Source organism: Corapipo altera, unplaced genomic scaffold (assembly GCF_003945725.1).
Source record: "Corapipo altera isolate COAL_440 unplaced genomic scaffold, ASM394572v1 201, whole genome shotgun sequence".
Lineage (NCBI taxonomy): Eukaryota > Metazoa > Chordata > Aves > Passeriformes > Pipridae > Corapipo > Corapipo altera.
In genome coordinates this window covers 2,031,969-2,059,233 of record NW_020884940.1, presented here as the reverse complement: position 1 = coordinate 2,059,233, position 27,265 = coordinate 2,031,969, and the positions used below count along the sequence as shown (strand labels likewise).

The window sequence follows — 27,265 nt, the reverse complement described above, 5'->3', positions numbered from 1 at the left end:
CCCACACAGCTGGAATTAGCTGGGCTCTGGAATGTCCCACAGACCTGAAATTAGCTGGGCTCTAGAATGTCCCACAATTGGGATTAGTTGGGCTCTAGAATGTCCCACAATTGGGATTAGCTGGGCTCTAGAATGTCCCACACAATTAGGATTAGCTGGGCTCTAAAATGTCCCACAATTGGGATTAGCTGGGCTCTGGAATGTCCCACACAGCTGGAATTAGCTGGGCTCTGGAATGTCCCACAGTTGGGGTTACTGGGCTCTAGAATGTCCCCCAACTGGGATTACTGGGCTCTAGAATGTCCCAGGCCATCAGCCTTTTGTCCTTCGCTCTCCCAGCCCCCCAAGGCTCTACCTTGACGATGTGCAGCTTGGGCAGCAGGTTGCAGTCTGCCAACGTCATCTCGTTGCCGTCCAGGAACTTGCGCGTGGACACGGCCACGTCCTCCATGCTGTTCTCATCGATCTCGTCGGGCAGGGGGGAGTTCAGGTACTCGTCCAGTTTCTGGAGAGTTTTCAAGAGGCCACGTTCTAAGGCTGCAGAGGGAGTTTCAAGGTGTTTTTTTTAAGAACAAAGCAAATCCTCAATTATAATATTGATACCAGCCACAGATCTGATGAACCCCTCATCAATGTGCTCCCCAGAACAGCCTGTACACTGAAGGATTTGTAACCCCTGTGCAATTTTTGTGGCAGCAGCACTGCTGGATCTGGCTTTATGGTCACCAGTAACACTGGAACAGAACCAGAACCCCTTTAAATATCCCACACATGCAGGTTATTTAAAAGCTGGTTAATACATGAGTTTACACTAATTTAAAACACACTAAGACTGTCCACAAGGGTTTATTTTTGGTTTAAAAAGTGGCTTATGTCAGTTTGTTAAGACCGTGCCTAACTGGCTTAGAATTAAGAATTAGAATTGGAATTAAGCTATGCTGGGGTTTGTATACATTTAAACATAATCTGTTTAACGTCACATGCTCAGCAAAGAGCCACGACCAAACACAGAGCACCCGGGAGGTTTCTGGAATACAGCAGGTTTTGGGAATGCATCAGCAGAGGGCAGCACACCCCACAAAATCCTCAGTTGTTTCTCAGCTGTTTACAAATATTTTGCATCTCCCCTTTTGAAATGCAGCACAAAAGGCCTCCTGGTCCCCTGGCTTTGGTTTTCCCTCAAAGCACACTGAGGATGAAAGATTTGTGCTAAACTATTTGAAGGTCCAGCTGTGAACTCTTTATCACTTATTGATCTCTGTGTTACATCAACTGTTTTCCCTCCACACACACAAAGGTCTTAATGCTTTAAAGAAAGCAACAGGGACTAAGCTCAGCTCAGAACTCTGAATGAGAGCCCTCAGTCCTGCAGAGGGCAAATAATCAAGTGCAACAGATGCACAGAAACTCAGGCACTGGGGAATGACACAAACACTGCATAAAATTTGGTTCTGGATGTTAAAATGTTTGTACTTCATTCCAGAGTTTGGACTGGTTGTAAATATCCAGTACCAGGGGTACTGACAAACCCTGCACACCCTGCTGAAATTCTTGAGTGAACACGAACTGAAGTTCTCTCTCAAAGTGTTGAAATCTTTGTCTCTGACATTAAACCACAGATTGAATTCCTGAGACTCTCCCAAGGGTCCATCAGTTTGTCAGTGAGACACTTCACAGCAAAGCTGCTCTGAAAAGCACAGGTCAGTGAAACCACGTGTGCCCGGGCACTGCCCCCCCAGGTGACCCACCTTCATTAGCTTCTGGTCTAGAGTTTTTGATAAATGCAGAAAATTTGGCAAATATATCCATCCCAGCAGTGTTTGATTCTGGATGCTTTGGTGAAAGTTTCAGGTATCTGGAAAGCAGAAAGGAGTAGATCTACAGCACATTTAGCATAATGATGATCATCATATACATGAACTAGCACAAAATGGCCCTTTTTAAAAATATCTACATAATGTAGATTTACCAGTTTATCCATTTCCAGAGTTGCTTTTGAAATGTAATATCACACACTTCCATTTAACTTAAGATTTTAAAACCCACTTTTAAATCACTTTTCATAAAATCACTAAAGTGTATCCCTGCTTTCTGAATCAGGCATTTGCTTCAAGCAGATAACAAACAGTTCATAGTCAGGGATCAAGCAGGTAAATAATAAAATACACTTGTGTGTTTCCTGTACACACCAAAAAAACCCCCAAACAGATGTCTTTTTCCATTTAAATTAATATCAGCTGTTCCAGCATATTGTGGATTCCAAATCTTTTAACAAAAAAGTGAAGTCTTGCCACACTAAAAAGACAAAACAGTCTGTTAAAGGCAGTGTCTGGATTTTGCCTTTGCCTGCCAGCTGAGGAGAAGAAAGCCAACAGTTTGGGGAAAGCCTGAACACATCACAGCAGCTCCCCACTGCAGTTTATTACAGGTCAGGACTAAGTTTTGCAGAGCAGACTCATCTTCACCTGCATGGTTTGGACACCCCACCAGAACAGCCTGTGCCTGGCACCAAGAGGGAGTCACTGAGTTTGGGACTGCAGGAAGGATGACAGGACTCCACAGAGGACAATTTAAAAATAACCTTTAAGACAAAAACAGTTCTTAATATAAAGATGAGGGAGTTGGAGAGGAGAAGGTGTGACAAGCAAGAACTCCAAATTATTTTCCATGTCTTCTCTTCAGTTTATTGATGCTGAAGAACATCATCGTTGGTGCAGGAAACCCCTGTGAGAACAGTGTTTATCTAAGGGGACAAATCACCATTTTAACACTTACTTGGGTGGAGCCAAAACATCTTCAAGGAACTCTTCAATCTTATTCACATCTGTTCTCACTTCCCCATTGTATGTGATGAAGGGGGGGTGAGTGCCTGGAGCCAAATTTTGAAGGTCTGCTGGTTTTCTAGGGTGAAATACAAACCAATAGCAGAGTGAGGAGGGGGCATCCATTCCACTGCCACAACCACAAAAGCACTGTCTGAGCTTTTCACATCCTTTCAGCTTTAAAAAGATATCACCAGTTTTCTTTTTAAAAAGTGAGCTTACAACCTGATTAGCATTTTGAATATACTTCATAACAATTTAAAACACTTAAAGCCAACTGCTTCCTCCTACCTCTGGCTGTGTTTATTCTCAAATCAATACAATGTTGACTAGCAGGGGGATATATATACACACACACAAACACACTCTCTCTTTCCCAAGCTCTGCAGAACAGTTTATATATAGCATAATCTGTGCTCAGTGATAATCCTCCCCCCTTCACACAGACCTGCTCTGGAAATGAGCAACTCTGATACAGAGCAGTGTGTATAAACCATTTATCACGTCCCCAGGGAATCTGGTTTAGACAAACTGACAGATGCTTAAACATCACGTTTAAAATTATGCTGAAGGTTTCATCCAGTAAAAGAACTATTTACAAATAAGAGCAGCACACCTGGGAGAGGAATCCTGGACATCAGTGTGAGTAGACACAAGAGAAACAGCAGCAAGATAAAATGCACATTTCTAACTTTTATGTCAGTTTTGGCAGCACATCTCACTGTTCACTCCAGCTCCTTGCTCAGTAATCCCTATCCAGCTGAGCCACCCTATTTTATAAGCAATTGGCTTCTCTCTCCTCTGGCTGTGCCTTGATGCTGCAGTGACAAGGCCCATCCAGCTCCACAGGCATTTCTTTAAAGCTTTTGTGTCCCTGTCACCCCAAAACACCCAACTTACCCTTCATGCCCAGCTCTCCCCTCTGCCCTGTCAGCAGAGTCAGATTCAAAGCTGAAATCAATAATGAGCTGTGGATCCATCACAAGCCATAAAATCCAAAGCACCATCCAAGGAGCTGCAGCTGATTTCCCCAGTAAATCACCTGGGCATTAGTTGGTCCCACACCAGTGGCAGCAGAAACAGAACTGAGAACTGCCTGGCACTTGTGCAGCAGCACCACTCGACCCTCCCCTGGTGAAGGCACTGACTCCAACCCCAGGACAGTGCTCAGAGGACACAATCTGGAGTTCTCCACGTCCACGTTTCAGAGGACAGGCTGCAGTTCCCAGTCCCTGCACCACCCCTGTGGCTGACACCCAACCTGACACTCACAGGTTGAGCCACAGCTGCAGTGACATTTGCCAGGCTGGGCAGAGCAGCCCGACCACCCCCTCCTGCTGCCCCAGCACCACCAACCAGCAGTGCCCCAGCAGAGAGGATGCCAAGATAAAGCTGCCCCTTGGTTACTGTTTGAACCAATGCAAACTGGAGCATAACCCTTGGACTGGGTCTGTGCCTTGCACGACGTGGCCACGTCCCCAGCACCAGGCACTGGATTTCCAGGAACTGGATCTGCAGTTCAGGAAACCCTCCTGGCTGTGCTGGGCAGGGAAAGCACATCAGGAACATCCCCACACAGCCCTGGAGGGCAGCACAGGAAGCAGGGCTTTCAGGGGGACTCTGTAAACTAAGCCCAGTTTACAAGTCCATCCTGTAGAAACATGGTTTGCCATTTCTCACAAAAGGAAGATCCCCTGGCAGAATTTCATGTCCTGCCCACTGCTGATCCTTTCCCAGTGCCAAAGTGTACTTACCTGGCACTACATGTGGGACTGAATGACAAAACTGATTTTCATACTTTAGAATATTATAGACACTGCATTAAGCCAGGTGACAGAAGTCTTATTAATACAGGAATTCAACTATTTTCAATTTTTAACCTTCAGAGAAGTTATTTCTCACTAACAGTTGCCATCACTCTCTCACTTTTAGGATTTAAAGTCTGTCATTGGTTAATGCTTTAAGTAGCTTAACACTTCATTTAAATACAGCTTTGTAACTCCCAACAATTACAGGAAGTCCTCGTGGCTCACTTCCAATTTTGCATGTTAGAGAGATAAAATTCCTCAAAAGGAATGTTATTTTAAAAACAAACACAGGCAAGACCACCGGATTTGCAACAATACTATCAAAGGCAAGGCTTTAGTTCAGAAGCAGACTGGTCTGAGGAACTAACCAAAAAAAAGTGTTCCAAAGAACCAGAGTGCACCTCAGGGACCCCAGAGCAATTTATTAATCCAGCCAGACCACCTGTATCTTTGAAGAAAAAGAAAGCAGAGATTTACATCCCCCAGCCAAGGCCCAAACAACACACAGGGTTTAACTTCCAGTTTGCTTCCCTTGCCAGGAGATCACAAACAAACCCTGGTTTACCACAGAGCAGCCACAGCCTTTAGACCACCACCAGTACACAGGAATATCCTCAAAAGGCTGAGAGTACAAATTCCCTTAACAGTCAGACAAGAAGGCAATCAAAAATACTACAGTGAAGTTTTACTTCAGAGATAAAACTGGAGAGCTTAAAAAGAAAAAAGCCAAACTAAAATTAAAAAAACCAGAAAACAAAAAACAAAACAAAACACCTTGAATAACCTCTCCAAACAATTCCATGATGGTTTGTACCTGCCCCAAACTTTACCAGGGTTTTTGGAGGCAGGGCCACATAATTAAGGATCTGGCTGTCACTGCCTAATTAAGTGGGCAGGTTCTTTAACACCAGGTATAAACATTTCCTGGCTTTGCCACAAACCAGAATGGCAATTAGCATGCAGATCATTTCTTGGAGATCAGACAAAATCCAGCCCCCAAATGTAGTGTGTGCTGCAGTGATTTATAAATGACACATGTACTGCAAGGAGTGGGGGGGAAATCAGCAATAACCCCCCTGTGCCCAGTTCCACAGCAGTTTTCCCACAGCTCAGGCTGGATTCACCTTTTAATATTTCCTAATGTTGTTATTTAAACTTTGTCTGTCAACATAACTGTGAAAGCACCCAAGGGAGATGTTTAAAACAGGATTTCACATCTCAGCTGAAGGCAACTGGCCCGGGGTGTTGGTCCAAGCCCCACAAATGGTTTCTGTGCTGCAGCTCTGCTCTGGCCCCCAGAACAAGTCAGAGCTCTGAAATGCTGCTGAGGAGGGGAAGAATAAAGCCTCTGTCTGCCCAAACAGAAGCAAGAGATGCACAGTTCCCTGGGAAGGGTGGGATGTGCCACTTGCTTTGCCCATGTGCATATTTGTGTGTGTGTCAAGAGCAGAAGTAAGAACTGCAAAAGGTTCTTTTGTTGGCACAGTGTGATGGGCAGTGCAACTACTGGAGGGGAAAAACACCCACCACAGAGTCAGCCAAGCCAGGCTCAGTTTTTCCAGTGTCCTGAGTTCCCCACTGGTGAACTTTTGTACCCAACCCTGACCTTTTAAGCCTCACACACAGACAGAGCTGGCCTTGCTGCTGGGCACAAATGATGTTCTGAGGCAGAGACATGGTTTGCAAGTAAAGCCTTTTTTTTTTTTTTGGTTAAGAAAATAAATTTAGATGCTTAAAGCAATTACTGCTGTGCTCTTCAACAGGAGTTTTTAGCAGGAACGAAAAGCAGAGAAGATAATTGAATTAATAATGTGCTTGAAAAGCAGTTTCTTGTGACAATATTAGAAGTATTAAGGCAACATCTAACACCTGTTATCACTCTGGTAATGACAAGGGAAAGCAATCCCATCTGGTACCAAACATTTCCTATTGAGCAGGTAGCTGGATTTGACATTCTACTATTCTTCAACTGGATATTGGTCAATCCAGAATGTTGAAGTTGTATTTACTGAAGTCTAAAAGTAATTAAGTTTGTATCAACATCTATTAAAAATGTCAATTAGCTTCAGTGGTCCTTTGTTTCCTTTACCAGAAGATCCCTCCAGTGCACAACAAAAGGGCAGTTTTTATTTGACCTATTCCTCTGCACTTCCTTAATTTTGCACTTATTTTGTGTTTTCTCCTCCCCAGTATTTAAAAAACCCCAAACCCAAACCTGAAAGAAAGCTCTCCTTGTGTAAGGAAGGTCAGCTTTAAACATCTGCAACCAATTTCTATGCTACAAGTTACTCTTACACCCCATTCCCCCAACCAATTAACTCAAAGTTGCCAAAGGGACACAAGTAAAGCCAATTTATCAGGCATATTTGGCATTTTAATGATATCTCTGACTGGTTCAGCAGTAAAAACGCTTCCAAGCCTAAAATATATCTTTCCACCTTCCTCTCATCTCCCCCACCCCAATAACTGCAGTAAGTTAAATAACCCCATCATTAAAAGTAAAGGAAGCCCAAACCTACAGACAGTTCTGCTGCTGAGGTTTCCCCAGGCCCCAGCTGGGAGATGTGCTCCAGTGGCTTTGTGGTGCTGGCAGCAACAAGATTTGCAGAGGCCAGAAAAGGTCTTTGAGCAGCTACAGATGCTCACACAGCCCCACAAAAGCTGCTTTCTCCTCCTGCCTCAGCCCCACCACACATGGAAGTCTTTAACACCCCTTGCCAGCCCTGAAGCAGCAACTCCAGTGATTTTTATTTTTTTTTTTAAAACCAAACAAACCCCCTCCTTTAAAAAAAAAAAAATAAAAATTAAGAGGTTAAGTCCAGCAGGGTGATTTCTGCCTTATATGTTGGGTTCAGAGGAGACCAGGGTGTTATTTCCATTGGCTTTATTCCTGACAATCAGGGTTGGAAGCACTGGCAGCCTCCCCCCTCTGTCTGTAGCTCGGTGACCAACATTGTATTACATTAGTGCTGGGAAAACATTACCTCACACCAAAAGCAAACACAAAAGCCTCTGCTGAATTTAGCATTGCCACTTTAAAAAAAAAAAACACAGAACACCCAACTTTAGGAAATTAAGACTCCTGGATTCACTTCTCACCTTTCTTACCCATTAAAGGATTCGTTTTCTAAGTGGAGAAGCTGCTTTTTAAGTGACACACAGCACTGCACAGAGGCAGAATATTCCACATTTTGTTCCTACTCATTTCACTTGTATTTACCTCCTGGGCAGATATTTTCCTGTTGTTCTCATTATTATTATTATTATTGCAAAATAAGCAAAATTATCTTAAAGTCTTGAAGGAAAGGAGGAGGGTGCACATTATTTGGGACAGTTATCCAGTAAGCACTGGAGATCTGATCAAAACAGCAATTTTCACTTGATGTGAAATTAGTAAAGATTCAATATTCAGTTATAAAATTTATATAAGTTATAATATTCATGTTAAGTTTTCCAGGACTATCATTGGACAAATTGAAGAGGATTTACCAGACCCCTTCTTTTTGGCTACAGACACTTATCAATAACCACCAATGAATGCACCATTTCAAGCAGTATTTGAGGACAGATTTTTCTTTTTAATTGCAGAGAATCAGCCCCTCAAAGCTTTGTTACACCAAGTGCACTGCATTGCCTGATAAATCAAGTATTTCTTACCTCTTCAGGTCGACTGTTGTGACACTGAACACCACTCCCTTCAGCCAAAGGATCATGAACAGCCTCTGGGAAAAAGGGCAGTTTCCTATGCTTTCCCCATCACTGCCAGCCTGCAGGAGAGAACACAGCACAGGTCAGGGGTGGGACACACAGGGATCAGGGGTAGGACACACAGGGATCAGGGGTGGGACACACAGGGATCAGGGGTGGGACACACAGGGATCAGGGGTGGGACACACAGGGATCAGGGGTAGGACACACATGGATCAGGGGTAGGACACACAGGGATCAGGGGTGGGACACAGGGATCAGGGGGTAGAACACATGGATCAGGGGTAGGACACATGGATCAGGGGTGGGACACACAGGGATCAGGGGTGGGACACACAGGGATCAGGGGGTAGAACACATGGATCAGGGGGTAGAACACATGGATCAGGGGGTAGAACGGGGCCATCTCCACGTGCTCACAGTTACTGAAGGGTTTTAGTTAAAGGCAAACCAAACAGCAACTGAAATTTGCACTTTTATGAAGCCAAGTAACCCATTTATTGTCATGTCCTCATGAAATGTGCCCCAACAATATTTCAGTCAACACAAGCTCTCTCTCACTGAAGATGATCCAACTGCCCTGGCAGCTGAACATCTTCCTCTGAGCAGCCACACCTTTTGATGGCAGTTTCCCAACACCAATATTGTTCTTTGCTCTTTATTATCCTTTTTTCCTTCTTCTCCAAGGCATTGCTAACTCACTGGAGTCCTCTTCCAGTTCCCTGCTCCTGTCAGTCCCTGTGCAGTGCCCCAGGGAGCCAACTGCACCCAGGAACTGAGAACCTTTATTGTACTGCAGGTGTTGGGAGGAAAGACATAACTGTGAGTACATAGAGACTTCACTGACAATTAAGTAATATTCCAAACCCATTTTTTTATAGACAATTCATCACTAAGTCTTTGTCCTGCCACAACAAAGGTCCATTAGACAGCAGCAGTAGCCCCCCAGGGCAGGCAGTGATGGCATGGATCTCATGATTGCTCTGAAAGGAGGGATGTATTGCTGAGCTGGAAAATCTGAGTGTGCAGTGGGCAGGAATCAGGCACTGGAAACCTTGAATCTTGTTATAAAATTCAATCCTCTGAAAACTGGCTCAGCAGTTAAAGCAGCCACATATGTCAGATCTTACCATGTACTTTATATCAGATGAGTTTCAGTGGATTTTGCTTATTGTTATTAGAGTCCTTCCAAGAGTAATTTTAATGAGCACAGCTCTCAAAACCTGGCCAATTCTTTCATCATCACAGTGGGGAGAATGAAGAAAGACTTTGTAAATTAAGAGCAACAGCAGGATTTTCAAAGACCAGGAAAACATTAAGTTTTTCAATGAAACTGTCTTAAATACAGAAAGCTTTTTATTTTATTTTTTTTTAAAACTCGTGGTGCCTTTGCAGATGAGGTTGAGTCTACTTTAATAGTTGTCAATAAACACCAGGACATGAGGATTCAAGTTCATTTATGTTCTTGCAGCTTATGGACTCATTTCCACAAGTGTCAGCTCTGACTCTCCTTCCCAATACTTTGTTGTGGAAAACAAACAGAGCTGTTTTCCTCCAAACCTTTATCAGTGTCATTAATGAAGACTTGAAAGAAAAAGGAAGTTGTCTTTCTGCCATAAATTACTAATTGCCTCCTTTATCTTTGGAAAGTAAAGCATAAAACTTGTAGCAGATTAATGATTGTCTTAAAAGCTGCCATGAGACTTCTCATGCTCAGGAGAACAAATTCCAAAAGCACCTCAGAAAGGATAAAACAGAGTCACTTGGGTTACTCTGCTCCTCACAGGCTCAGCCCACCCCTCCCAACAGGCAGGTGTGGCTGTTGTAAGGATTCCAGCTCCGTGGGTTTGTGTGTTCCCACCTCAGCAGACACTTCCACGAGGAATGACTTCACTCTCTGCACTCCATGTCCACCAGCTGTGTTTTATGGATGTTAATAATTAACCACCCTGCTGTCCTGCAGATAGCAGGGTGCATTTCAGCAATTCCCACCACAGTTACATTGCTGTGTTTACACCAAACAGACATTTCCTACAGGTAAATTATAGATTTATACTCATCTACCTTTTTTTTTTTCCACGTGTAAGATCTTATCCACCTTTGAAAAAAAGACAACACTTCACCCCATCTAAGGAAAATACACATTTTGTACTGCCCAGGCTAATTCAGATTTTGAAGCAGAAACAATTCTTTGATTGAGAAATTATCTCAATCTTCAAGTTTTATGGGAACTTCAACCAAGCTACTCAGAGCAAAGTCCCTGAGGTTACACCACAGTAACAGCACAGGCTCTGTGCCCCCATCCCACTGGGCTTTACCTCACTTGGCCCACTGGAACCCAAAGCAAAGCTACTTTAAAATCACTGAACTGCAGGGAAAAGTGTTTAAAAACTCAGGCACAGCACTGAGCTGTGGCTTTCATTCAGGTCCATCCTGCTCAGCCAAAGTCAAAGTGGCCAGTGAGGACCAAAAGAGGTCAAATGCATTTATGCTGCAGAGCCAACTTGTCCTGAAACTTTCCTTCTCTCCCAATGCAAGTTTAACATTCAAAACTAACAAACAACAAAGAGCATCTGCTTTTGTTTAGGCAAGGCAGGCTTTGTGGATGATTTGACTCAGAAATAAAGGATTACAGCCCAATAACATCCAGTGCCACCAACAAAACCTGATGCACTTTCAAAGCTGCAGCTGAGCAGCAGAACCGAGCACAGCCTCTGTCTCCAGTCAAACGTTTGTCCCACTTCTGCTCCAAAAAGCCCCAAGTTATTCTGAGCACATACTGGAAAAGGAATGCACTCAGAATGCCAAGAAACTTTTGGCTCCAGTGCTCTTGAGCCAAGGAATTCTGCTCTGTAACTGTTTGCCTGAGAGGCCCTGTGTTTGCTGCAGCCCCTCAGCCAGAGCAGCTCCGTGCTGGGACAGAGCACTGGGATCTTCAGGATCCCCCAGGATCCTCTCCACGGGCTCACCAGTCTGGGGATGTTTCTGCAAGACTCTCATTTTCTCCACTAGAACAGAGCTGTGCTGGCAGTGAACTCCAAACCTTTCAGTATTGCAGGAATATCCTGGAATTCTACACAGCTTGTGGTGCAGGGGGTTAATCAATTGTGCTTGAGCCCACTACTAAAAGGCAGAAAGTTGTCATTGCCTTGTCTTTTAATCCAGGCCATAATATTCCAGGATATCTTCAGGGTCTAATCCTCATCACCATCACAGTAAAGTAAATTTCAAATGTTGACTTCTTTACACTAATGTCAGCCTAGAGTATTGTTAATTCGACTCATTATAATTACTGTTAATTATACTCGTTCTATGCTGAGAAGCTTTGAGGTTTTATTTCAAATTCTTTCTTAAACCAGTCTAAAAATCTCAATCACTAAACAATGCCAACCTGGCCACAATTAGGCTAATTTTTCAGTTCTGCCATTGCCCTCTGAAGGATATACACTCAACAACTCCATCCTGTATCTGTGTTTCTCTGCCAGGTTTTCACCAGTAGGGATTGGGATCAGACAGAACAAAGTGCCACACACCCCACAGGAAGCAAACAGGGTGTTTTACCTCCTGTGTTACCCTCTACAAGCTGCCTGGAATTAAAAAACTTCCAAAAAGGGTGCAAACCTGACCTTGTTAATTGTAAGATGTGGCACAGAAGGAGCTGAGCAAAACCACAGCAGGGCACTCACCCCCCAGTGTCACATGATGAACAAACAAAGCTGCTTTTTGAGGAAACCTAAATAAGAAAGTAAGTTCCAATAAGAAGGAGAGAGTTACAAGGCAGTAAAACAAACCAGTCTGCTCACTGAGACGTCACCCTGGTTTATCACAGCCACAGTAAAACTACTGGCAACTCCCAATGCCAGGCAGCTCAGCCCAGGGAAGAGTGCCAGAGACTGGGAAAGGGAAAAAAAACAGAAAAAATCTACTTGTCCCACTGTCTGGAAGTCTGAGCTGAGCTGATCCAGCCCAGGAAGTCACCTCCTCCCTTTCTCTTCCCCTGGAGCAGTGATTTCATTCAAAAGAGATTGTTTTTCAAAAAAAAAAAAACAACCCAAAAAACAAACCTCTAGAGAGTATAATTAAAAATACATCTGTTTAAGTGGCTAAACAAGCTGAGTGAAGAAAAAAAATCCCTTTATATTGTGAAATGTTTGTCTTTGCAGCTGCATAAAAATTAACCTCCTAACACAAGAACCTGCCTGGATTTACTTTACCAAGGTGGTGCTGGAGTTTATGGAAGACTGACAGGAAAAACAGACAAGCAAAGAAACACAAAGGGACACAAAGTCCTTATTGTGCTGGACAGACCTGAGAGCCCCCAGAGCAAACCAGAATTCAGACATCTTCGGTCTCAAGGGCCTGAAAACTGTTTCAAAGAGCAACAGGGGAAAAAGGCACCCTCTGAAAGTTTCCCAAACTGGATCAAGTGACTGCAGAAACAACAGTAAAGTCAAAGTGCATCTGTGAGCAATGTCATACAGAGCAATGTAAGGAAAATAAAACAAAAGGGCAGAGCACTTCAAGACCATTTCCTCATTTATCCAAAACTATCAAGGGAATCTCTCCCAGAACTGTCACACAAGAAGTGGTAAAACATAAAGTTTGGATGAAAAGAGGGGAAAAAAACCCATTTTAGATGTATCTCATAGAATGCTTTTCACCAGAGACAACTACTGGAGTAATTTGATTACCCCACCAAGGAAGTCCCCACTCCCCCAGGTAAGAAATCTGCCCTCTGCAAAGTCTAGAAGAATAATATTCCACTGATAAACAGATTGGGGAACAGACAAATAAATGAGAGGGGATATTCAAATTTAGAACTCAAAAATCTTGAAATATGCCTCAGTTTTAACAATAATAATAAAAAAAAACCTGCTGAGAAAACTACATGAGCAAACCAGAGTGATGCAAACCCATGGCCTCAAACCAGCAGATAACAATCAGCCTTGCATGTTTAATGAGCAGTAAGCTCATTCAAAAACTGAGTAATTAATAATAATCCTATAAGGATTACTGTTTTGAGAGGAAATGGTTTAAGGTAACAAAGTGATTCAAGTGAAAAACCTGCAGCAATTCAAAACTCCTGAGATAAAGGAAGAGAGAAGACAGAAAGGAGTGGTTTGATGTTCCACACATGAAATACTGAAAAGGGGCTGGTGCTGTCTGCCCAAATCCTTGCAGGCTCTGCCAAGCTGAATAAACAGGATTCTGTGCTGCTCATTGAGGGGGTTTCAGATAAGATGTAAAGAGTGACACCCAGGGAAGGATGTGCCAGTGTTTGATGGCACAGCAATCAAACACCTCCCTAGGGAGCTGCTGTTCCAGCTGCTCAGGCAGGGGATGGATGAGCTCTGTGCAAACATTCCCCCTGCAAACCAAACCATCTCTGAGAGGGTCCCACTGTCCCAAATACTGATGAAGCATCAGTCAAGAATAAAACAGGTGACAAGGCAGTGAGAGGAGAGACCAGGAGCACAGGAGGGTCTGCAGCACACGGTGTTCAATCCCTGCTCACCCTCTCAGGTGTGTGGTTTGAGGAGGGAGCTGGTTTGTGTTTGCACAGCAGGAACAGGTCAGGGAGCAAGGGAGACTCAGGCCCTGAATGGAGATGCCACTAAATCCAGTCCAACCAGCTTCATCCCGAGGGATGACAAGCCCACACTTCCTCCTGTCACTCACCTTCCCTCTGCCCCTCCAGGACAGGGCACAGCTGGTGCCACAACTGCCATGGCAAAGCCTTTCCCTCTGAGAGGTTCCTTGTGCCACCAGGCACATCAACCATGGAAGGGACACTTCCACACCCACAGCACAGCAAACAGGGCTGAGACTGCTGACAGCTTAAAGAACTTCCCTGGCCCCATAAACAGAACCAGGAAAGGTCACAACCCCAAAACCACATCCTGCAAAAGATTCAGAGTATCAGAAGGACTTTTGTGGCAGGTGTAACACAGATCAAATGTTTCATTACTGGTACTGGAAAACTACAGGCAGTAGCAGCAGCACAGGCAGGAACTTAAAACTCTCATTTTTGTTGTCCTCAGGAACACTGGCTCCAACCTCAACCTGCAAACAGAAACCTGAGCCGTGGGATTTTCCTTTCTAACTCAGTTGTCCTGGTGAGTGTAAACCAGAGCACTGAAAAACCACATTAAACCAGACAATTTAAAGGTATCATAAGCGTAAATTAGTGGAAGTAAACACAGTCTGGGGCTCTGTGCTATCCAAACACCTCAGCAGGACAGCCCTGCCAGCACAAACCCAAGAGCAACCTTGGACAACTCCCGCCAGTGTGTTTGTTCTTCTCCCACCAGACACACCAAGGAGTGTTCCAGCAACAAACATTCCATAAAGGTGGTGAAAACATCCTCTTGCTTTAATAATTAGCCAGTGAGAGCTGCTATCAGCACATGCACGTGAAAGGTGAATGAAAAAGGCCTGGAAACCACCCACTGCACAGCCCTGGCCCAACAGGATGCCCCAGGCCACGAGCCACAGGGGCAGAGGTGTCCCAGAGCTGTGGCCTGGGTCCCAGCTGAAGAGTGTGGACCCCCTTGTAAAGGTAAAGGAAAAAATCCACACATGAAGAGCTCAGAATAAGGAAGATTTGAAATATTTCCCCTCGAGTTTGTTTTTCTTGACCTCATCTTTCCACTAGAGTTCCCATCTGGCAGAGCTGTTCAATATCCAACATACTCCCTCATTCCAAGTGCTCATGGAGGGCTGACATTTGTCATGTTTAGGAACCAACTCTCCTCTAAAAGTTTTTCTTAACAGAGAAAAAACTGTGGCACATTGAAAGCTCCATGTCAACCTCTTCAAAAGAGACAGGAGCAAAGGCAAGTCTCCAGACAGCTTCAGGCTGTTTTTCCCTCAGTGTTCCAGCTGATACCACAGCACAGCTTCTCTTAAGCACTTTGGGACCTATTCTACACATTTACTGCTAAAGTAAGTTAAAAAGTCACTAAAGATTCAGTCTGAGAGTAAAATAAGCTTTAAGCAACCATTAAGAAGATTATTCACATTATTAAGGTCTCTGACAAGCAAGCTAACTCCTGTAATTCTTTCACAACCTTAAGAAGATTTTAAATAAAACATCCAACACCTTTCCCCTCCCCTCAAAGGGCAGCAGTTTGGCCCCTCATATCAGTTACTTCAAAATCACCTTTGCTCCTGGTGTGTTGTCAGTGGGTGAACCCACAGCACCACTCCTGTGTCTCTGCTGTGTGATCTTGTTCTCTCACTGCCATTGTAACTGAACTCCAACGTGTTTCCTCAATATCTTTATGGAAAAAGGTAAGTTTTCTCATTAAAAAAAAGTGACAAAAGAAGCAAATCTCTCATTATGTGCCATCTAAAAACATGAAAATGGCTTTCAGGAAGAGAGGGAACATTCCCTTCCAAACTGCACAGCTGCCCTCAGAGAGCTCCAAATGAAGCTTCCAGCACCTGTATCTCTCAGTCTTATCATGAACTACACTGATCAGTGTAACCCCTTTAATTTGACTTTTAAAAGGGAATACTGTATCAAGTTAACACTATATCAAGTTAGACCTTAATTCTCAAATCACAACCTCCACACACCCCCCCAAATTTGAAGAGTTACAATATTGAACAGCTTAGGCCATCACTGTTACCTCAAAGAGCCAGAGTTTTAAGAAAAACAGGAAAAATAGGGAAAAAAAAGCAGAAGATGAGTGCTTATACCTAGAATTCCCTAAAATACAAAATCTCCAGGATAATTAGTCTGTATTTCCCATAAGCTGATTGACATCAACACCACCCTGGGGAAAACCAACCTGAGTTACCCCTGTCCCCTCAGCAGCTCCATCACCTTTGTGCACCAAGTTCCACATCAGCTGAAATTCCTTTAAACTCAACAAGCTTAAAAAAAAAAATAAAAATTAACTGAAGTCCCTGCATTTACTTGAGATCTGGCAATTCCACCAGGGAAAGGAATGTTTATCAGCCCATTCAAGCAGCCTCTTAAGTTATTACCTTTCTGATAAGCCCCCACTGTGTCAGGCATTTGACTGGAACAGCAACTGGCCATTTTGGGATGATGGTATTTTTAGCCCTGTGATGCTGCTCCTGACAAAATAATTAGCAGACTTGTCTCACACACTTCCCTACAACTCTTGGGAGTTCATTGCTACCCAATTCTCACTGAAAAGCTTTTGGGAAAAGCTGTGGGATCTCCATGATGTATTAAAGTAAGTTCACAACTCAGCAGAAATTAATTAATTAAGCACTTCCAGTCCTTTGGAGAACAGAAATTATCCCGTGTTCATCCTTTGGGAGAACCAGATGAAGAAAGAGTCAGAACCAAAACCTGCATTAAATACTAACCACCATCTTCTTCAGTGCAGAAATGAGCTTAATGATATGAATATAAAACCCTGGGATTATTGAGGACAGACACACACAGGACACTTCCTGACCTGGCACAGAAAATTAAATTATTCCCCAGTGGCAGAAGCCTGGTGCTCCTTTAACAGAGAGATCATGTTGTAACAAATCTCTAAATGATCAACAGGGCTACACTGACTAAAATTTGCTGTGTAACAGCTTGACACATTCTTGCCATATTCTAGCAGCAACTGGAGACAGACAATTAACTGTACAGCACTAAGGGTTTCTTTCATAATGCCTGAAACTTGTTTTTGGGTATCCAGTACATAACCCTGGAATGGGCATTTTATATGACCATGATTCTCTCTCTCTCCCCCCAGACTTCTTAAATTTGTTAATGAAGCACAGTGTGTGCTTTGGCTACAGCCCAAGAGACCTACTTCAAAATCTACCCCCCACCACAAATAACAAAGCACCAAAATTATAGCAAAGAACTGCAAACATGGTCACTGGGGCTCAGAAGACAATTAAAATTTGTATCTTTGGCATTTAAGAGTTTTTCAAATAAACCTTTGAATTTGTGTCACTTCTGCAGGTCAGAAAAACAAAGAACTGTGTTTGTGGTATTTTATAACCTAATTTACAGAGCAAAGGTGAGCAGAGAGGAGCAGGAGAGCCCAGAGGAGCTTCAAGTCCAAATGTCAGCCCAAAAGCCACCACTGCTGGTAAAATCAGGAGTACAGCTGAAACCACAACTGCCTCCAAACCCCTCTGCAAACAGCAACCCCAGAGGAGTGCACCAGGGAACAAAGAACCTGCCCAAAGTCTCCAAAATCCCTCAAAAATCAGTGCAGTGTTGAGCCTGTTCCCTGCTAACAGCACCTTCCGAAGCTCTGGAAGGAAAAACGTTATCAAAGACCAAAACTGGGGTTGGAATTTTTGCTTTAGAGCAGCTGCAGGACGAAGGGTTTGAGGAAGGCTTGATCTCTCTACAGCACAAGCAACGTGAAACTTGGTGACTGAAAGGCACCTCCCTGCCCGAATTCCACATCCCCTGGGAGATGGGATCCCAGCTCCCTCCTCCGGGACATTTTGCCTTGTCTCCTGAAGCTCCAGGACACCATGTCTCACCAGGGTGGCTAATGCATCCCTCTGAAAGGCTACAGAAAGGTACTGATGCTTTGCTTTGATTTTATTTTTAGATAAAACCACGTAAAAAACTATTTCCTTTATTTCAGCAAAGCAGCTCCCCAAAGTACAGGGCGGCAAACTCCAGCCAAAATAGTAATGTTTCAACAGAGCCAAAAGAGCCTGAAGCTGCTCCAGTAGCTCTGACTGATCCCATTAGCTCTTCCCATGAAAATATACAGATATGACTTCACTCCTGGATTACACTCCTATATTTAGTTTATACCTAATATGGACATTCAGTGTTCAGAACGAAGTCATTTCCTTTCCTCGTGTAAGTTCCTTGCCCTTTGTCTGGCCAACAATACAAGGAATAAGTTTGAACCCTCAGAGAACTCGCACACAAAGACATTTGTAATTAATAGAGTTTAGCTTGTTTTTCACTGCAGCATAAACAAACACAGCATTCAGAGCCCTAAAAATCAGATTGTGCCACAAATGTGTTTGACTGGAATTAAAAAACTCCAACTGCTCGAAACAGGTTTAAAAAAATTAAGTGTTATCTTCTTCTAGGGAAAAAATATTCTAAATAAACCTCTGTTTAAACTCCCATGAAGACAATCGTTCTGGGTTTGGGTGTTCTGTTAAAATATGCACAAACACTTCATACCACAAACGAGCACCTAGCACCTCTTTTAAGAGTGAAACTATTATTCCACAGTGGAGAATATGGAGGAAAAAAACCCAAACCTGATTAGGACAATAAGCTGTTTGTTACGGGTTATTTACAAAGAACTTTGAAGATAAAAATCAAATTAGATGGATGACAAATACAGATGTAAATTATTTTTCCATGGACCGTCAATTTGCAACCAACCACCACCTTAATTAAATTTTGTTGTCCTAGACAAACTCAGTGTCTGCACTGGCAAACAAAAACCACCTTGTTTTCTCCCACGCTGTCCAGTTAAGGCTTTAGAGAATTCCACTGCTCAGTTACAGGGAAAAAGAGAACAACTCCCAAGAAAAGGCAACAAATCCAATGACTGACAAGTACAGTTATCCAGTCTTAAAAGTAGTTCTTGTGGATTTTTAAGTGGTATGTCCAGCCCAGCCAGAACTTGGAATTGGTGTAGGCACTGCTATAAAAGTGTGCAGGCCTCGTGTTTGTCACATCACAATAAATGCCTCGTTTAAAGAGAATCTGGACACACACTGGTGAGAAAATAACGGTCCAGGGCTTTTCTTGTCCCTTTTAGCCAATGAAGACCTTTAAAAATCAACCCTCAGAGTCCAAAAGTCACTTCCCAGAGTACATAGCTTACTGTTTAGCTAGAAGTTCAAGGAATTCCCAAATTAGATTCTTCCAAACACAGATTTCTGTAAGGGACAACTCAGCCTTCAAAAATCCCCAAGTCCAGCTCCAGAACCAATCACTTCCCTGCTCACTCTATTCCAGCTGAAGACAGTCTTACTGCTCACACCAAGAACTCCCTTTCCATCCACAAGATGAGGTCAGGATAACCAGGGAAGGAGCAGACAGGGACACTGAGTCACTTCAGGCTGGGAGGGTGATGATTACTAACTTCTTAGGATGTTAATACTGTCCCAGAACTCCCACCCACTTCCTACCAGTGGAACCCAGTTTATGTAAGTGTTCCTCATATCCCCCTGTTACTCCTCAGCAATCATCTCTCTCTGCCTGCAGACAAGGCTCTCTTTAGGAGGAGCCTCATTCTCTTCATACATCCTCACAAGAATGCTGGTGCTCAGGGAGGTCTCCCCTGCTCTGTGGATTCCTCCCTGCTCACACCCCCAGTCACTGACACACAAAAGCACCAGGACAGGGCTCAGATCCCCCAAACAGCACCCAGGCCCTGAAGTTTGTCCCACCCCAAGTGCTCTGACACACAGGCTCTTCCTTCCCCTTCAAGGCTTCGACACACACCCTGAGAAATCCCAGCTGGGAAAACTGAGGACAGATTTGTCTTTTATAGCAGTATCTGTGTTCCAAGAATGCATCTGTGGCACAGAGCACTTGTCTGAAGCACGGAGTGAGTGACTCACAAGCACCACTGCCCATGACTGTACAGCCCAGGATGATCCACAGCCAGGGCCAGGAGCTGGAATTTGGCAACTCAGACAGCTTTCAGACTCCTTGGAGGGGAAAAGGAGGAAAAGTGCACTAAGTGTTTAAGACTCATTTCAGCTGCAAAGTAAAACACGAGTTCTCTTGACAATCAGAGCTGTGTAGATGTTAATCATTGGAAAGGAGAGGATGGATCCCAGGGAATACAACCATTACTGCTGCAGTGTGCCCAGAAGCAATTCCTGGCTGAAGGAAAGCTAACTCATCTGTGTAATCCCTCTGGAAATGATTGCTATCAGGCTTTAAGCTTACATACCAATGTTTTGCAAAAAAATTAACATTTACACTTGAGACCACCTCTGTACTTTTAACTGTGCTGCACCAAGAGCACCAGTTTCTGCCTGAGCAATCAGAATCCAATTAGAAAGCCAAGGATGTTTGTGGCTGTGAGAACTTCCCCAAGCAGAGTTGAAAGGAATACAGTTTGCTGGCCAAAGAAGGAAAAGGGCTGATTTATGACCAGTGAGCACAGGATACAAGATGGTTACCCCTCAGTTTACAAAGGGCTCCTTTACAACACCCCAGTGTTTGCTCACAAGAGACACTTTGCTGCCTGTACCAGACACTAATCAAAGGCAGGCTGAGGAGGTTCTCAGGTGCTGAGGTTATTGCATCAAACCCTCCAAAGGATGATCTGCCACGTAAGGAGGAGACTTATCTAATAAGATTATCAAGCAACAACCCTGCCAAGGCTATCTCTGAGAAGCAGTGTTGCATGTCTCCAGTCCTGTTATTTCCTTGTATCAATGTGCCTTTCAACTCTACAGCTACACTGTAGGTGAAAAAAAGGGAAAGAAACCTGCTGACAAACAAGATCATGGGATGGTTTGTTATAAAGCACCATAGAGCAGCTATAGGGCTCCAGACTGACACATCAGAGCTTACGTAAGGGAATGAGCAGAGTGAGACAAAGGCAGACCTGAATCCAGGCAAAGCCCAGCCCTGAGCTCACATCCAGCTGCTGCTGGAGATGCAGGATCCACACATCCCCTTCCTGAGCTGAACAAAACAGACCCAGGTCCCGGAAGACAAACAGTTCACCTGCCAAATCTCTGTTGAATTCAGATATACAAAAATGTAGACAAGCTTCTCTTACAGTCACTGGGAGCGTTTCAGAGTGGGGTATTTATGAAATGTGAAATAGCAGGGGGTTTTTTTCACCTGAGAGTACAGTTCACAGGTAAACAAATAGTAGACACTATCTGATTTTCAAAGCAGGTGCCCAGTTTCGCAATGATATTTGAAAGCTGCCAGAAATCCGAGGTCTAATTAATTTGCAAGTATACACACATCACCCAGGGGAGAGGAGAGCACCTTCCTCAGCAGTTACCTACATCTCCTCTGCCCCATCTCGTGCCAGTAGACTGTGAAATCCTTGTTTGTTGAGCCTTGTTTTTTGCCTTTAACACTGAACTCGCTGACCCTGCGTGTCTTCACCTCGCTGTTCCAGAGGATGCAAGCCCTGACTGCCCTCCAGAACACCAAGGGCTGGGCTCTCAGCAGCTCCAGCCCATGTCCTCTGCACACTCCCCTGAAGGAGCTGCACGAGGAGTTTTGTAACTCTGTCCTGTGACTTCCCTGTTCTATTTGACCAGGTCGGTCCACCACGCTTTTTATTTACAATAAAATTCCACACATGATCGACTAAACTGCAGCTATTATTCCAAGTGACCCACACAAGCTGTGTTCAGATCACAGTGCTCAAGTTTCTGTGAGCACACTCACCACAATGCAGCCTTCACTACTCTGAAATGCCACTAGGGCAGGGAAAAATATTCCTGTTAGACAATGGAAGTGGGCCTCCCTCATGAATAAAACATGGGGACATACAAGGAAACTAAATGAAATCAGATACATCACTGGTTTCTCCTAATCAGCTCTCAGGAGAAAAGACTCGAAAAATATTTACAGCTGGTCTAAAAGAGACCACAGGCAGCCCACCGGCTCTGTAATGAAAAACTGCTGAAACTACTCATTGTGAGGCCAAGGAACAGATCAATCACCTCCCTTTCAGCGCTGTAACATATTTTCCTACCTAAGCCCCCTGATTCTGAGGGTAGTTACCATCACGAAAATACAAGTAACAGCAGATTGATACAGTGTCTTTGGAGGAAAAAAAAAAATCTCGTTGCTGGTGACAAACAGCCCCACGTAGTTATTCACAACTGAAACCCAGCTACGTGTGTGCTCCTCCCCGTGCTGTGCCCGTCCTATTTTGTTACTGATCACAATTTAATGAGGTTCAAACCCAACGTCTTGGGCTCGGAGCCAAACCCTTTCCCTCCTGCTTCACAGGTTTGTTTCTCAAGCTTTAATCCGTACCTTTGTTTCATCTCAGTCTGGGCTGCTACAATCCTTTGTGCTCAGGTCATGCAGTTACCGCCCTTGGGCCGCGGGGCGTTTGGCAGAGAGCTCGATTTTGGTCAAGAAGCCTTTCCACTACCTCTGCCTGAAGAGCTTCGCTGCCCAGCAGTGCACAGGGAGGACCAAGAGCCCAGACACTGCCTGAGAGGTGATCAGCTACGTCGGGAAACACTCGGTAAATTCAGATTTATTTATTTTTTCTACGTTGCAGCAGACACCGAGCTCCCCATTTACAGGGGAAAAAAAGACTAAATCAAAATCTACTGCTCCCCTAGACAGACATTCCATTCAATAACCATATTCTGCTTGCATTTGCTGAGGTGACCACCTAAATGAGTCAGAAAACAAGACTTTTATAGGCTTTACAAAAACACTACCCTGATAATGCTTAACAGCTTCAATAAGGAGTGGGACAGGCAACAACACCCAGGTGAAACAACTATTTTGGTCTGTCTGCTGGGGCGGGGGGTTGTTCTTCCTCTGAAGGGTTTTACAGGGAAATAACCTTTACCTGAACATCCTTTTCTTAACCTGAACTTCATCCTAAAGGCAGACAGTGTGCAGCAGTCACTGGGAAAAGGTTTCCTTGAGGGAGAAACAACTCAGTGACAATCCCAAATTTAGCCTTCTTAAACCCATTCCAATAAAGAAATGAGAGGGACAGAAAAATGTCACAACCATTATTGGTCCAATTCAGATTAAATGAGAATGAACACATCTTTCTCACAACTATTTTTACAACTTCTTCCATGCCACTCCTCATGCACGAAATATTCTCTTTAAACACACCCACAAAGGTTATTTCCCCTGCCCCCAAATCCTTCTGCCATCAATCACTGCTCTAAGTTGTTTAAAAATAAGAAAAAAATCAGCCAGCAAACTTTAGGACAGATAAGTTGGCATGTTATATTAAAGAAGTACTGCTATAAATAATGCAAAGTAATCTCCAACTTAATTGATGGAGTTGTAAGTTCTAACCTCTACACTAAGAGCCTAAATATTCTGACTAAAATCAGGTCTAGAATCCTCCACTGCTTTCCCTTGGTCCCATTACTGCCTCTTGACACGATTCAAAACTATGAAAGGGGGAAAAATTCAACGCTTTTAGAGCATAAATAAAATCTATACTGAATAATTTATTTTCAAAGCTCTACCTAATCTGCTGGAAATTTCCATGTTTGTCATCGTGGCTTTCATACAAAGCAATTCCCAAGATCTCAGATGAAGAGATCTCCGATTTTCTCACTGCAACAGAAAGAAACTTCATCTGAAGAATTTAAATACTTTTCTACGGAGCCTTTTCATTAAAGGGCGTTTAAGCACAGAAAAGAGAAGATTAACACCAATTACTCCGTGCACTTTTGATATGAAGTCAAAAGTAAGATGCTCCATCACCGGAGCCCCGGAGGATGTAAAAATATTGCATCATACAGCAACAAATGAATGCAAAACATGTGGAGATACCATATGGTATCTCTGCCAGATAAGGGCAGTACAACACATGCTCATTCTTCTGGTTCGGATAAAAAAAACTGGCGGTCGGTTTCCGACACAAAAGTAGACTTTCTTAGGCGGGGAGCGAGCAGTAACTCGGTGTTTTCGCCACCTTTTCGCCGCGTTCCGGGCACACAAAGCCGGGCGACCACCCCGCGGGGGGCGATGCTTTTGTGGCGAGCTGAGGTTGTCGCTCCCCCTCCGCTGCCCGCGGTCCTGCCACGCACGGGCCGGGCGAAGAACCTCCCAGCAAAACGCACAACACTTTTTTTCCCCGGAGTGACTTTTTTTTTTTTTTTTTCCTCCCCCCTTTCGCCGGGTCCGCGCTATCGCCCGCTCCATCTGCGCGCACTGACTCAGCCGCGGCTCCCGCACCCCGCTCCCGGCGCCGGGCACACGCCCTCCTTCCCTCCTTCCCTCCCTCGCTCGCTCCCCGCTTTTGTGAGCGGCCGCCCCGCACCTCAGGGGAGCCCCGCGCCCTCGGAGGGTCCCCAAAAAGCCGTGAGGGGACTCGGAGCGCCCCGGGCGGGAGAGCGGCGGGGTGAGGGGAGGGGTGAGGGGAGGGGGGGGGGGGCGGCGGAGCCCAACGGTCGGAGCGCGCGCGCGCCCGGCGCCCACACGGGACCCCCACCGCCCCCATCCTCCCCTCCGCTCCTTCCCTTCCCTTGGCCGTACCTTGACGAAGAGCTCGATGACGGGCTCCTTGTCGCTCTCCTTCAACCCGTTGACCGGCACGGAGAGCGCCATCTCCTCCTCCTCCGCCGCCGCTCCTGCAGCCCCCGCCCCGCCTTCGCCTCGCCCGCCGCCGCCGCCGCCGCTGCTGCTGCTGCTGCCACAGCCGGGACAGCGACACCGCTCCGCTCCCCTCGCCCGCCCTGCGCGCGACTGAGGGCGGCCCCGCCCCGCGCCCGGAGCCCGCCGGGGCCGCGCGAGGGTGGGCGGGGCCTCCCTAAGGGGGCGGGGCCTCCCTAAGGGAGCGCAGTTGGGCCGGCTGGGCTGAAGGGGCGTGACCTCCCTGAAAGGGGGCGTGGCCTCCTTGTAAAGGGGCGTGGTCGTCTGGAAGGGGCGTGGCCCCGCCGAGGGGGCAGCGCTGAGGGGTCTCCGCCGGCCATGGCGGGCCAGAGTTTCCTCAGGGCCGGGGGTTCCTCTTTGGGACGTGGGGTCCCCACTGTTCCCCCTCGTGGCGGCGGGGACACCTCCCAGTCAGCTCGGGACGCCCCCGGCGGTGCCCGATGACCTCACGTCTGGGAGCGGCCCTGGCGGTGCCGCTGCCCGCGCCGGGGAGGAGGTCGGGGTGTGTGTGTGTCTCCCCCCACCGTCGCCTCAGGCCACCTCCCCCTCAGGGAAAACTGTAAAATGTAGAGACTCCCCCACTCATGGACCCACCACGCCAGAGCAGCACAAACAGCTGCTTTCCTGGCTGTGGGGAAAATCCATTCCAAGAGGCAACAGAGTTTCCAGCCTGGTTTTTCCCTCACTCTTAAGGTCAGGGGCTGAGGAGCCGGACAGAAAATCTGTGCAGGAGAACTGGGTGAAACATCGGGATGAAACAAAACTGAGCTTTTTTTTCTTTTCTCCCCCCCAGTCTTTTCACCAAAATAGCGTGGCCTGGGATCACATTTTCCCCATGCGGCTTCGCGCCTCGCGGAGCCTGGGCCGCGGGAACAGAGCGGCTTTTATTCCCCGGCACCTCCACCCTCGCTCCCAGTCCTTCCTTTTTTTTTTTCTTTTCCGGGAGCCCAGACTCTGTTTTTAATAGTCTGAGCTCAGCTGCACCTGAACGTCTGGGCAGAGCCGTTCCCAGGGCAGGACGGGGCTGTGGGATCCCCCGAGGTGGCCCGCGGTGACTTGGAGACGCAGCGCTGGGATGAACCTCCCTGTAATTTGTACCCAAATCCATCCCTGCAGCCAGGAATGGCTCCGGATGGAATGGTTACCAACCGAGGATTCGCTGGTAATAACAAAACCTCCTACTCTCCAGGGCGTTTTGCTGCCCTCGGTTCTGCATAACCGGATGTCTTTACGCAAATATCAGCTTTGAATGCCCTTGAATTCATCTGGAGCAGGAAAAACTGCTGTCGGCCCCTCTCCGCAGCTGATAGGACTGGGCCACCAATGTGACAAAGTCCTTTTCATTCCCATTCCTGCAGCTCCTGTACAGCCCCGGCTCCCCAGGAGCCAGTGGAATATTCGTTTCTGTTTGTTTCACAGAGTCCAAGGAATCTCGCTGATTCACGGGGTGGGACAGTCTAAGCTGGAAATCAGCGTGTCACTGTAACCAAAGCGATGTGGGAGCACGACAGGACCGTGCCAGGAACCTCCCTCCATAATTGACCATTAATTAATTGCAGCCTGTACCACAAAGGGCACCCCCACCTTCCTTGGAACGTGGGTGGGGTGGAAGGGAGGGAAAAAAATTTTCCTTAAATGGGATTGTCACAGAAACATTCAGTCCATTCATCCATCAATCTTGGGCTTTCCATTCACGTGGCTGCATGGCAGGCTAAGAAATTTGCACCAGCTGGGCCAAATGCCCCCAGCAGCCTCAGGAACTGGTTTAACGAGGGGCTTTTATTGCGAGGCCATTGCAGCACGTGGCAGGGAAAGCTGTACCCTCTGTCTGGTGGGAAAGGCAGGAGCTGAGTCCTTTTTCCAGGATAAGGAACACTGAGCCGGGTACTCCTCACCACAGCCTTCCTCTCTGCTTCGCCCTCCTCCTCCACCAAAAGTTTTAAAATCACAGGCTTTTGTAAAAGTTTAAACCCTCTCAAAGCCTCCCCCGAGCACAGACCCACCTCCCCGTGAAAAGGCAGTGGTTCAGCACAAAGAAACAGCTCTCCCACGGCGCCCATAAAGGTGGGTGTAGAGCAACAAATTTGAGGTCTGTGAGGCGCTCGGGGCCTTTTTATGTTTCACCAGCCCTACAAAGGAGCTGCCAGGGCTGTTTTTCCCTCACCACCGCTGCATTTCTCCTCTAACAAAAGGGTTCCCATGCTGTTCTCTTGCAGAGCAGCTAATAGCTTATTTCGTTTATACCCAGCTGCACCAGCCTTGGCTCTTGTTTAATACCTTTTCAATTATTTCACTTTTAGATGACATTTGCCTGGTTTCTAGCTGCCACCTATCAAACCCCTCACAGTCCTCATTCAAAGGAAACCCCTAACGATGCCCAGAACAGTTCTGAACACTGAAAGCTCTCAATTCTTTCCCAGGTCAGTAATCACTGCTTATGCTATTCTAGAAGGTTTATTTTTTTTTTTCTTTTGATAACACTTAGACTTAATTTGTCCAAGCTTTACATAACAAACCACCAGTCCTCCTAACAACCCACAGGGGAATGAGTATCACCCACCTTGACAGCGGTGAGGAATGAGTCAGGAAAGTTAAGTGACTTACTCAAAGCTAAATTTGCACCAAGCCAGGGAGTAGGAACAAAGCAATTC

The 27,265-nt window shown here is 45.6% G+C and overlaps 1 protein-coding gene across 1 annotated transcript in view; it reads right to left on the bottom strand.

Moving 5' to 3' along the window:
• Positions 1-24,615, bottom strand: part of CLIC4 (chloride intracellular channel 4) — a 29,389-nt gene extending 4,774 nt beyond the window's left edge. Inside the window, exons 1-5 of the mRNA XM_027661394.1 lie at positions 24,498-24,615; positions 8,288-8,397; positions 2,776-2,901; positions 1,749-1,855; positions 356-537 (exon numbers count right to left, since the gene is read on the bottom strand). Coding sequence (XP_027517195.1) covers positions 356-537; positions 1,749-1,855; positions 2,776-2,901; positions 8,288-8,397; positions 24,498-24,569 — 597 coding nt within the window. The 5' untranslated portion in view covers positions 24,570-24,615. The remainder of the gene's footprint in view (positions 1-355; positions 538-1,748; positions 1,856-2,775; positions 2,902-8,287; positions 8,398-24,497) is intronic.
• Between the last annotated feature and the right edge of the window lie 2,650 nt (positions 24,616-27,265).